Raw genomic sequence first — 13,600 nt, 5'->3', positions numbered from 1 at the left:
AGGATGTTGTGTGAATCAGATGAGATAACGGATGTCAAGTATTAATGTAGTAGCTGGTAGATCATAAATACTCCGTAAGTGTTAGCTATTAATTTCAAATATGGAAATTTTTTCTAACAGGTACTTGGCAAGATTATCAACATGAAGATAAAATTGTTCATGAACTGTAGGGGTAAGCTTTCAGAAGCCCCTTTAAAGAGGTGGGTCTACGTGAATGTAATTTCATTTTGAAAAATTTGCAAATGCTAAAAGGAAAAAAAGGAACATAATTACTGCATCTGTTGTTTTTGTCTTCACAAAATGTTTAACTGAAATAGATCAGAAGATCAGAGATAACTTATTAACCTTAATTGATATAAAACTGAAGTAACCTAACCAGTAAAATTGACCCAATCTAATTACAGAATTTACATGGATTTGTGTTCATCCATGGGTGTTTCTAAAAATGTGATCTAGGAATACCTATTTAGACGTATACAGTGTGGGGGCTTCCCTGGTGGCGCAGTGGTTGAGAATCCGCCTGCCGATGCAGGGGACGCGGGTTCGTGCCCCGGTCCGGGAAGATCCCCCGTGCCGCGGAGCGGCTGGGCCCGTGAGCCATGGCCGCTGAGCCTGCGTGTCCGGAGCCTGTGCTCCACAGCGGGAGAGGTCACAGCAGGGAGAGGCCCGCATACCGCAAAAACAAGCAAACAAACAAACAAACAAAAGAAATATACAGTGGGCTCAGCAACATGGATGGGCTTAGAGATTATCATACTAAGTGAAGTAAGTCAGAAAGAGAAAGACAAGTACCATATGATATCATAATATGTGGAATCTAACATATGATACAAATGAACCTATCTACAAAACGTAGACAGACTCACAGATATAGAGAACAGACTTGTGGTTTTCAAGGAGGAGGAGTTGGGGGAGGGATGGATTGGGAGTTCAGGGTTAGCAGATACGAATTATTATATATGGAATGGATAAACAACAAGGTCCTACTGTGTAGCACAGGGAGCTATATTTAATATCCTGTGATAAACCAGAATGGAAAAGAATATAAAAAAGAATATATATACAGTATATGCATAACATCCATTTGTTCTGGATCCTTGCTTTATCACATAGTTCCTGGTTCTGTATCTCTAACCTCTCTACTAGCCCTCTTCTTTCAGTCTTAAGAATTATTCAATTTTTAAAAAGAAATAAACTTAACTTCCTCTCCTCTGGAGCCCTGGCTTTTCCTCCTCTTCTCCAGTCTTTATCGTCTCAGCTTTGCAGACGTGTGGCCAAGCCCCCTCTTCATCTCTCATTCACCGGTACCTCCACTGAAGCTGGGCTTTAACTGAATCACAAAGAAATTGCTGTTTGCAACATCCATGGGCTACTTCTTACCTAATGAGGTTTCTGCTGCATTTGACAGTACCAGCTACTTGGGTTGGACTGTGTGCTCTCCAGGGTCTCCTCTTACCCACGCTTCTCTTTTGACTCTGCCGGCCTGCCTGCCATAGGCAGCTTCACGGCTGCCAGTGATGAGCGCCCCTGGGGTCACACTCAGCGTACGTTCTCCTTGAGTGCGGGCTGCACCTGGTGATTTGCTTTCAGTGAACAGAATATGGCAAAAGCGATGGAATGTCTCCTCTGCAATTAGGTTGTAAGAGGCTTGTCTTGCTGGCATTCTCTCTCTCTTGCTCTTGTGTGCTTCTCTACGCTTGCTGGAGATGCCCTTGTGGCAAGGACTGAAGGAGGTCTCCAGCCAACAACTAGTGAGGAGCTACTGCCCTCATGCTAGTGGACCTTGAGGAACTGCAGGAGCCTAGGAGTGGATCCTTCCCCCATGGAGCCTTGAGATAACCACAGCACAGCGGACACCTTGATTGTAGTCCCAGAATAGTGAAAGTCAACGTTCTTAGTATTATAACTATTTCTTATTATGTAAGATACTAGGGCGTGAGGCTAAATACATTAAGATTGCTGGTACTTCTAAAAGCTCTATTAATAAGCAGCTGCTTTAAACTCACTCCTGTTTGTTTTTAATTGCACTTTTTGAATTAGTACCAGAATTTTAGCTTAAATTTTACTTGCTTTCTGGTTATCATTTCTCTTCATGTTCTTAATGGTGCTAAGGGCTAATAAAAATCACTAAAAATAGACCATGCACAAACTTTGAAGAAGGATCAGTTGAGTGAATACAGATCATAAACTGCTGGAACCTGCATAAGTCAGTGTATCTTAAAGGGATTCTAATCGTGTTCATTAAGAAATAATTAACAAGGGTATATAATATACACAGTCTTAAAATAGATAACAGTGTAAACAAAATAATGATTGCCTACCATTTACATAAGCATTAACTTCAGTATAGCGTGTTTTGAGTCTTTAAGACTTTAGTGTGTTTTAAATCTTTAGTGTGTTTTTAACTTAAGACTTTCTGGTCATGTTTTTAAGCCATTTTCAGTTTTAAAATATTTTAGAAGAAATCTCAGTTTTGGTCACACTGTGTATTTTATTTATGTTCTGCCAACAGCTTCTACCGTTTTGTTCTGGAACCGGAACTGACATTACCACCTAATGATGTTACTGGACCAGTGGCAAAATTCTTGGATATCCCTGAATCACCCCTTCTAACCCTCAACATGATTACTCCTGAAAGCTGGTTGGTTGAAACAGTACACAGCAACTGTGACCTTGATAATATTCATTTAAAGGATGTAAGTTACAAAGAAAGAGGAATAGGATAAATTCTTATGAGCTATTATTCCTGTACCAAGTGCATACTCACTGCTCACCAGAATTTTCTCCTTTATGATTCTAGGTCCTGATCCAGTCTTTCCTTTGATTTTCGAGTTTCCCTAACTTCCAAATTCAGCTTCTCTGGTTTTATGGGTTCTTAAATGCCCTCACTGTTTTTGTTGCTTCAGAAGTGCTACCCTAAGATGAACAATGTAGAAACTATGGAGACAGATGAATGGCAGCTTAGGACAAAACCATTAAGTACCTTTGCCCTTCAGGTTTTGTTTTTAACTCAGAGAGGAACAGTTTCATCTGAAATTCTTTTTTGCCCCACAGCTCATAGCCAGAGAAAGCAGTTCTAATGAGATTAGAGTAGAAAGCAGGAAGAAGTTTGCTTATATACTTCGGGCTGAGTGCATTCTTTCCCACCACCTCCAGTGTGACCCTTGTCCAGTAAATGACCGGAGTTCTCTTCCCCACCTGTAGTCATTCAATCCACAGCACACACACACACACAAAACAAAACCACCGACAGGAGACTATTTTATAATATTCGGAGTCTTTCCAAACATGCTATTCAAAATTGGAAAGGCATTCAGAAAGCACACACAAAAAAAAAAACAGAAGCATTTTAGGAGAGTTTACCTAGAAGACAGGTATCTAGAAACTGGGGTGGCTGGGGGCAGTACTTCCTTCTCACTGTCCTCCCCGTTGCCCGGTCCTGCACAGCCCCTGACCTATTTCCAGTTCTGCATTTGACAGCTCCTTCAGAAGGTAGCCATTACCTTGACCCAGGCATAAACATTTTACCTCTAATAATTTGGTTCAGGTTGTTCATTATTTGTTTCTCATGCTTTTCATGTGTCACCTTTTGTCCAAAGATTTTCCTTCTAGGCAGCGTTCTTCTGATTCACTCGTATAGATTCTGTGGGATCCTGAGTCACTTCCCTGGAACATACTCACTTATACGACCAACTTTACCCACCCGGAGAAGAGCCTAAAACTCAGTCATAGCAATCATCTGAAATCGGTCCTTCAAATTGAGGGAAAAAATAGAAAGAGAGCAAAACAATGAAATCCATGAGGGAAAGTTCAGAAGTGAATTTGGCATGAAGTAAAAAAAATCCTGTTTCCTCCATGATTAGTTGGATCTCTGTCGGTCTATTGGTTCTTCATTAAGAGAGTTCAGCAATATATATCAGTAAATAACTTTAAAGATTCTAACCAGAAGGGTAAAAAGTTTGCGGTGGGAGAATTAATGCAGCTTAAAGTTTTTAAATTGAGTCTGCTGGTAAAAAAATTTTAGTTTCTATTGTACAGTTAATAGAGATTAAACATTTTGTTGTGAGTGGCAAATATAGCAATGCCTTTTTAGAACCTATTTAAATGAACAGTATTTTAGAAGACGGAAATAAATAATTTCCCCTATTGTCGTAGATAATACGAGTAAACAAAAGGAAATTACAAATTCTAGCAGCTGTAAAAGTTAACTACCTCTAAGGCTCTTCTCTTCCACTCTGTGCTGTACATACTTACAGTATTACCTGCAACTATCCTAGAAATATATGACATAACAAAGACATGTGCTCAAGTAGAAAGAAGGAGTTGTAGGTAAAGGAAAAAAGTGAGACTAATAATGAGAGATGTGTCACTACACACTAGCTTGTATAGTCAGTACTCCTTGCTACATCTAATTCCCGAACATTATATAACCACCTGAAAAAAGCTTGATCTAGAAAGATTCTTCCTTCCCAGGTCTTTGTTCACATGGTTTATTGCACAGCCGGCATTAATGCCATTATTAAAGGTGACAAAAGTGGTTCTAGGAAAGCTTAAAATGTGACAGTTACTTTTACCTGGAGTTCAGAGGTGGTTCTCAGAGCTTGTAACTAGAACTGCATCCAAAGACTCTCTGGTTATATTTCATCATAGCCTTTATCTGACAGATGTCAAAATACCTGAAACAATAGTGATTGTTTACCCAGTAAAGAGGAAGTGAGTAAATAAAAGATTGCTGAAGGAAAATGGTATGTGGCTATGTTAAAAGGAATTCACAGAAAAACGCATTAGCCCCTTTTGAAATGTAAATAATTTAGACATCAGTTTTATTGACAAGGCGTTCATTACCAATGTAAATGTCAAAGAATTCCTATTTGAATGCCATAGATAATATTAATAAACCCAAATGTTAATCTTTATAATCAAACTTATACTCTTATTAAAGGAGGAAGCTAAATTCTTAACTATTCAGTCACAGAACAATACGATAAACACTTCTATTTAGAAATACTAATATGCACCAAAGTTATATTGGAAAGATATTAAATTCATGTCTCATGTCAATAGTTAATATTTAGAACAGATAAATAAAAATATAAAGGAGATGTAAACATCAAAAAAGATCACTAGCTTTCCTATTCTTGCTAAAAATAAACCTTGATAATAGGAACTAATTTAACTCAAATCACCTTTATGAAATTATTATAAAACTTTAAATATTCACAAAATTTTAAATACGCACTAGAAAGTACTCTTTGAAAAATGAATTTGCTATTTTTAGTGTTGTGGTTTGAATAAGTCAACACAATTGATGTCTGTTATACAAATATATAAGGAAGAGAAATTTTCACATTAATGTATTATAAATGAAGATATTATTTAGTCACAAACTGATTGAGTGTATTTGAACTCTGCCCTGATATCTAATTCATAATTTAAAATAGTTAAGCTTTACTTCATAATCCCTCTGGGGTAGTTTCCTTGTCTGTAAAGTGAAGGAGTTAAGCTGGATGATCTCTAGGATTTCTCATGTTCTGAGACTATCCCATAGAAATCTTTCTATCCAAAACGCTGTAAGGATTGTGGATACAAGTTAATGCAGTATATGAAGTTCATCATTAGAGTAGTAATAACTCAACAACTAATTCAGAGCTCAAGTAAAGTCATTGAAACAAATGCTATTTTCAAACAAGTTACTTATTTCATGTTCTTAAAAACAGTAAAATTATAAGAACAGGGCTCAAGAAAGAAATACTGTATACAAGTGCTATAATTATTTCTGTAGTAATTATAGTCAAAGAAAAACAACTATACAGTACAGAATATTTTCAAATACTCTGTATGCTAAACATCATTAAAAGTAGTATCAAAAACCTCGTAGTGTGAAATAAAATTAGAGATAGATAGCATCATTGTCTTATCTGCTCAACAAAGTTTGCCAGACTATATAAAAATCACTTACCATCTGATTTATTTTTATGTTTGGTTATGTTTTTCATGTGATGTAGAGAAAAAACTTTCTCCCTAAAATATTTATTATAACATTTGCAATAGAGTAAAATCTGGAAACATTTGGAATGTCCAGCCATTTAAAAAGATGTTTTAAAAAGAGGACATGGGGCTTCCCTGTTGGCACAGTGGTTGAGAGTCTTCCTGCCGATGCAGGGGACGCGGGTTCGTGCCCCGGTCCGGGAAGATCCCACATGCCGCGGAGCGGCTAGGCCCGTGAGCCATGGCCGCTGAGCCTGCGCGTCCGGAGCCTGTGCTCCGCAACGGGAGAGGCCACAACAGTGAGAGGCCAGCGTACCGCAAAAATACAAAAAAATTAAAAAATAAATAAGTAAAGGACTTGTTCTTAGAAAACTATGTTTAATGAAAAAGGTTATACTTTCTTAGAAAAAAATTATGGAGCAAAAGTAGAAATCAGTGCATTGATGTGTATATGAATGTTTAGTCTGTAGGTAGTTTCTATTTTTTCCCTTTTACACTTTCTTATATTTGCTAAATTTTCTTTAACGAGCATATGTTTTTTTGAGTGCGAAACAATTCACCGTTAATTGTTTTTAATTGCAAGAAAGGTGATAATGATGACAAGTTGGCCTTCTTGCCAGGTCTGAAGCAGGAGATCTGGGGCACAGCCAACGAAGCAGATCCTTTGAGCGCTACGACTTACCGAGCCACTCATCCATTCTCACATCTCTCCTGCTTGTGGTTTTGGTGCATGTATCATGATGTTGGAGTAGAGCTGATGATGTCATGGGAAAGGAAGAAAATTCATCATGAGCTTTAGTGTTCAAGAAATTGATTCAGCTCTTAGGTTCACTTGTCTAAAAGAAAGACTTGAGGTTGCCCCCCAAAATATATTGGCTAATATTAAAATAATCACATATATTTATTACAAAATTTACATCATGAGAATTACTAACACCAAAAACAATGACATATTTCCTCCGTAGATTGAGAAAACTGTCACAGCAGAATATGAACTAGAATATCTACTGCTCGAAGGACATTGCTTTGACATAATCACAGAAGAACCTCCTTGGGGTCTGGAGTTTACACTGGGCACAAAAAATAAACCTGTTGTCGTTGATACAATAGTGATGGCCAATCTTGTAAGTATTATACATACTCAATGGATGATACTTAATTAAATGTTTTGGTGAAATCCTCCAAGTTTTCCTAATAATAGGAAATAATTTGTATCCTACTGTTACTGAACAGCTCCCAGAAAAAAATCCTTGAATAAGGTAATTAAATAAAGCGAACATGAAGAGAGTCATACTTTCAGAATGTGCTTTTAAGGTTATTACAGAGTCTTCTTCCTTGGAATTCATTTATAGAAATCATTCGTTCCACAGTTAGTAAACACTTATCTTGGAGTATTCATGAATAATCTTTCTTGAACAATTGGACCTCATTTTCATTCATATAACTATGATCATGTTTTTCTCATCTTAAAAGGGATATTTTCAATTAAAAGCAAACCCAGGTGCTTGGATACTGAAATTACGCCAAGGAAAATCTGAAGACATCTATCAAATAGTTGGGTGAGTTATATAAACCACTTTCAAATTTTTATATATAAATAAGTTTTTAGTGTGATATGACCAAGATCATCAAAACAACTGAAATACTCACAAATACCATTAGTATAAAACAAAAACTTCTTATAAAACTGTGACATTTGTTCCTATCATTGTTTTATTTCAAAATATAAAAGGTATGACTGAAGTATACATCTTGTTCTTTACTCCATCTCCTAATTTTCTATAGACTTTTCCATGTGTTAACATAATGAACATATTTATCTTTTAAATGACTATATAGTATGTATAGCATCTTATATAGCAAAGCCATTATCTGTGAGTTATGTTCAGTTTTTCATTTTTATAAATAAGAATTGGTTTCTTTCATAGTAAATTTCCTACTCATTAATGAGTCTAGTATACAGCAGGGATCATCAAACTTTTTCTATTAGGAGCCAATAGTAAATATTTCATGTTTGAGGGCACATATGATTTTTGTCAATATTTTCTTTTTCAACAACCATGTTAGAATGTAAAAATCATTTTTAGCACAGGGGCCATACAAAAATAAGCCACCAGCTTGTTATTGCTCATCAGCCATCGTTTGCCAGCACCTGGTAAACTCTTTTTTGTTCCCCTTAATATCTGTAGTGTTCATTTATTTCAATAAGTATTTATTGGGCACCTATGATTATAACAAGCAGTGTGCTTAACAAAGGTAATATATGGGCAGGGGTTACTGTACCTTTTTTCAATGCTTTTTTCCCCTTTTCCTTATAGTGCCTAGAACATAGTGTCATTTAACAAACATGCTTAATAATTTAAGCATACAAAGCTGGGAATGCTGAATTCTTCTTTTTAAATCTTTTTTTTTTATTGAATGAAAGATTCTTTAAATTCTGTAGTGCTTTACAATTTTCAAAAGTTTCACACACACTATTTCATGTAATCCCATAATAACTCTTTTCTTCCCTATCCCTATAGTGCCCCCCTTTCCCTCTCCCCACTGGTAACCACTAGTTTGTTCTCTCTCTATATTTGTCAGTCTGCTTTTTTTAAATATTATTCACTAGGTTATTGTATTTTTTAGATGCCATATATAAGTGATATCATACAATATTTGTCTTTCTCTGACTACTTAGCATAATGCTCTCCAAGTCCGTCCATGTGCCTGCAAATGGCAAAATTTTATTTGTTTTTAAAGGCTGAATAGTATATGTGTGTGTGTGTGTGTGTGTGTGTATATATATATACACACACACACACAACACAGCTTCTTTATCCATTCATCTGTTGATGGACACTCAGGTTGCTTCCATGTCTTGGCAATTATAAACAATGCCGCTGTGAACACTGGGGTGCCAGGACTGGAATTGCCGGATCATATGGTAATTCTATTTTTAGTTTTCTGAGAAACCTCCATACTGTTTTCCACAGTTGGCTGCACCAATTTACTTTCCCCCCAACAGTGTAGGAGGGTTCCTTTTTCTCCACATCCTTGCCAACATTTGTTATTTGTGTTCTTTTTGATGATTGCCATTCTGACAGGTGTGAGGTGATATCTTGTTGTGGTTTTGATTTGCATTTCCCTGGTGACAAGCGATGTTGAGCATCTTTTCATGTGCCTGTTGGCCATCTGCATTTCCTCTTTAGGAAGTGTCTATTTACTTCCTCTGCCCATTTTTTAATCGGGTTGTTTGTTTATTTGATGCTGAGTTGTATGAGCTGTTTATATATGTAGATTATTAACCCCTTATTGGTCATATCATTTGCAAGTGTTTTCTCCCATTCAGTAGGTTGTCTTGGTTTTGTTTTTTTTGTTTTTGTTTTTTTAACATCTTTATTGGGGTATAATTGCTTTACAATGGTGTGTTAGTTTCTGCTTTATAACAAAGTGAATCAGTTATACATATACATATGTTCCCATATCTCTTCCCTCTTGCGTCTCCCCCCTCCCACCTTCCCTATCCCACCCCTCCAGGCTGTCACAAAGCACCGAGCCAATATCCCTGTGCCATGCGGCTGCTTCCCACTAGCTATCTACTTTACTACGTTTGTTAGTGTGTGTATGTCCATGACTCTCTCTCGCCCTGTCCCAGCTCACCCTTCCCCCTCCCCATAACCTCAAGTCCGTTCTCTAGGAGGTCTGCGTCTTTATTCCTGCCTTACCCCTAGGTTCTTCATGACATTTTTTTTCCTTAAATTCCATATATATGTGTTAGCGTACGGTATTTGTCTTTTTCTTTCTGACTTACTTCACTCTGTATGACAGACTCTAGGTCTATCCACCTCATTACAAATAGCTCAATTTCGTTTCTTTTTATGGCTGAGTAATATTCCATTGTATATATGTGCCACATCTTCTTTATCCATTCATCCGATGATGGGCACTTAGGTTGTTTCCATCTCCGGGCTATTGTAAATAGAGCTGCAATGAACATTGTGGTACATGACTCTTTTTGAATTTCGGTCTTCTCAGGGTATATGCCCAGTAGTGGGATTGCTGGGTCATATGGTAGTTCTATTTGTAGTTTTTTAAGGAACCTCCATACTGTTCTCCATAGTGGCTGAACCAATTCACATTCCCACCAGCAGTGCAAGAGTGTTCCCTTTTCTCCACACCCTCTCCAGCATTTATTGTTTCTAGATTTTTTGATGATGGCCATTCTGACTGGTGTGAGATGATATCTCATTGTAGTTTTGATTTGCATTTCTCTAATGATTAATGATGTTGAGCATTCTTTCAAGTGTTTGTTGGCAGTCTGTATATCTTCTTTGGAGAAATGTCTATTTAGGTCTTCTGCCCATTTTTGGATTGGGTTGTTTGTTTTTTTGTTATTGAGCTGCATGAGCTGCTTGTAAATTTTGGAGATTAATCCTTTGTCGGTTGCTTCATTTGCAAATATTTTCTCCCATTCTGAGGGTTGTCTTTTGGTCTTGTTTATGGTTTCCTTTGCTGTGCAAAAGCTTTGAAGTTTCATTAGGTCCCATTTGTTTATTTTTGTTTTTATTTCCATTACTCTAGGAGGTGGGTCAGAAAGGATCTTGCTGTGATTTATGTCATAGAGTGTTCTGCCTATGTTTTCCTCTAAGAGTTTGATAGTTTCTGGCCTTATATTTAGGTCTTTAATCCATTTTGAGGTTATTTTTATATATGGTATTAGAGAATGTTCTAACTTCATTCCTTTACAAGTAGCTGTGCAGTTTTCCCAGCACCACTTATTGAAGAGACTGTCTTTTCTTCATTGTATACTTTTGCCACCCTTGTTATAGATTAAGTGACCATAAGTGTGTGGATTTATTTCTGGAGTCTCTGTTCTCTTCCGTTGATCTGTGTGTCTGTTTTTGTGCTAGTACCATACTGTTTTGATTACTGTAACTTCGTGGTATAGTCTGAAGTCAGGGAGCATGGGGAATGCTTAATTCTGTGATAGGGTGAAGGGTAGGGGGAAGTCAGTATTGACACTAGAAATGAGATAATACCTCAAGAGAGTTTTGAAGAATTATAGGAACTTACTGCTAGTCATACGACAGCCAGAACATTCCAGGAAGAGGGTGGAGGTACAGATCTCTCATCTAAAACTCTTAGGGCCATATGTGTTTTAGAATATAGCATTTTCCAAATTTTAGAAAGTTAGTATAGTACGCATATCATATATTATGATGTATTGAGCAGGATCTAAGAAAGCGCTTCATTAAATATCATTTCTGTCACAAACGTGTGAAATTCACACTAAAGGAATATATACTGACTGTAAAAGAAAACAAAAAGACAAGACACAGGTGGAGAAAATATTTGCAAAGCATTATTCAACAAAGAATTATATAAAGAACTATCAAAATTCAACCATAAGAAAACTTGATAAAAAATGTGCAAAAAACTTGAGCAGACCCTTCACCAAAGAAGATACATGGATGTCAAATAAGCACGTAAAAAAAGATGTTCAACATTGTTAGTTATAAGGAAAATGCACATTAAAACCAAAGTGAGATACTGCCACACATCTATTAGAATGTGTAACATTAAAAAGACTGACACTAGCAAGTGCTGATGAAAATATGGAGCAACAGGAACTATCATACACTATCATTAGGAATGTAGAATAGTACAGCCACTTTGGTACAGTTTAGCAGGTCCATAAAAATTTAAATACACACTTACCATATGATCCAGGCATTTCACTCATAGGTATTTACCCAACATAAAAGGACATATATGTTCATACAAAGACTTGTACATTAATGTTTATAGCAGCTTTATTTGTAATTGCGAGACACTGGAAAGAACCCAAATGCTAACAAGTGAAGGAATTATCGAAATGTGGTATATCCATCCAATGGAATACCACCCAGCAATATAGAGGAATCAACTATTGATACATGCAGTGACATAGATGAATCTCAAAATAATTAATGCTGAGTAAAAGAAGTGAGGCAAAAGAAAAAAAGAGAGTCTGTACTGTATGATTCCTTTTATAAGTTGTAAAACGGTAGGTAATTAAGACAAACTATGGTGACGGAAGTCAGATCACTTGCTGCTTGGAGATGGAGGGCAGCTGGGGTGGGGAAGGGGCAGGTAAGCAGGCAAAGTGTTGGAGATAAACAGGTGAATAAAACACAGTTCCTACCCTTCCACAATTCATCCCAGTAGGAAAGACAGTTAAGGAAATGAATGACGGTATAACGTTTTAAGTGCTACAAAAGAGTGCTGTGGTGGTACAGAAAATAAGCAAAATACACTGTTGACTTTCATATTGACTCTTCTTATAAAAATCATGGTTTCAAAGGATAAATTTGCTTCGTCTTCTTTGGTCTTTGCAAACTGTACTGCCAAGAACTCTGTGTTTCTAAATCTGCCACTATTGTTTCACTGTTGTTTTTTGCAAACAATTAGGTAAGCTGTGATTCAAATTCCTTCTCTGCCACCAACTCTCTGTATGAGTTTGCAAAAGTTTCTGAAGTCTTTATTTCCTCATAACAAGAGGGGATAATCCTACCTATCTTGTGGAGTCTTGGTAAGGACTACATGAGATTAGTGTCTCATGTCCTGAGTAAATGTCCATTTCCTCCTCACTTACTCTTTCTTTCTTCTTTACAGTTACATATATTATTGTATATGTATATTGTATAATACATATGCAATATGCATTATATATAATATGCATAGTATATATTATGTAAAACAGTTACTATATTAGGTTCTATTTTATCTTCTTTACCATTATTTGTTATTATACACAGCCTATAAATGGATGGTTTAGGGAGAAAATAGCCCCTGATTTTGTGTTTAAGTACCACTAACAAATTAGTGCAAAACTGATTTTTCTCATTCACAGTTACCCAACTCTTGGTGATGGAAGGAATTTCAAATTTGTTTATGTTCCTTATAAATGATAATATCATAAATTTCTCTCAGTCATAATTCACTTAACTCCAAATACGATTAGTATGTCACTAGATAGCCAGAGTGGAAAAAACATAAATGATGCTACTCTTTGATTTTTTTGAAATTAAAGTTTCAGTAATGAAAAACAGGTCAATATGAAATATGACAAAAATGCAAATTCTATTTATCCCAATTTATGATTTAGTTCTAATTGATATTACATTTATATTTAAGCAAAGTATTCTTGAAATATGCTGAAAAGCTAAGCTAAAGTAATATTGACATGAGTTTCTAAGTTCAGATTTTAAAACCATGACTATATAATTTGATGTTTTAAAATTTGCCTTTTTGTTTATTAGGCATAATCCTCACATATGTACTTTTTATGTCTATCCATGTTTTTATCATCTTTAACTGCAAATCATCTACCCATACTCTGTGTTGACTATTATTTACCTTGAATTCAAAAATACTCAATAAAATTATTCTCTCCTAGAAAATTTTTGTAGCTCTACTAAAATCAGACAAATGCTTCTCAGATTTTCCTAATTACAGAGAATAGCAGATGCTTTACATATACATATATATTTTTATATATGCCTTCAACATGCTAAATTATTTTGCTAGTCTTTTTCACTTGAAATCTTCAGGAAAACAGATTACCTAATTCGTAGTTATTTTACACCTT

At 36.0% G+C, this 13,600-nt stretch overlaps 1 protein-coding gene across 1 annotated transcript in view; it reads left to right on the top strand.

Annotated features, from left to right (window-relative positions):
* The window catches only part of UGGT2 (UDP-glucose glycoprotein glucosyltransferase 2), a 164,564-nt gene that overhangs the window by 115,687 nt on the left and 35,277 nt on the right, over positions 1 to 13,600 (top strand). Inside the window, exons 26-29 of the mRNA XM_060128687.1 lie at positions 121 to 200; positions 2,513 to 2,696; positions 6,954 to 7,112; positions 7,462 to 7,547. Of these exons, the coding sequence (XP_059984670.1) occupies positions 121 to 200; positions 2,513 to 2,696; positions 6,954 to 7,112; positions 7,462 to 7,547 (509 nt within the window). The remainder of the gene's footprint in view (positions 1 to 120; positions 201 to 2,512; positions 2,697 to 6,953; positions 7,113 to 7,461; positions 7,548 to 13,600) is intronic.

The sequence above is a fragment of the Lagenorhynchus albirostris genome, chromosome 18 (genome assembly GCF_949774975.1).
Source record: "Lagenorhynchus albirostris chromosome 18, mLagAlb1.1, whole genome shotgun sequence".
Lineage (NCBI taxonomy): Eukaryota > Metazoa > Chordata > Mammalia > Artiodactyla > Delphinidae > Lagenorhynchus > Lagenorhynchus albirostris.
This window is presented reverse-complemented; position numbering and strand designations above follow the sequence as displayed.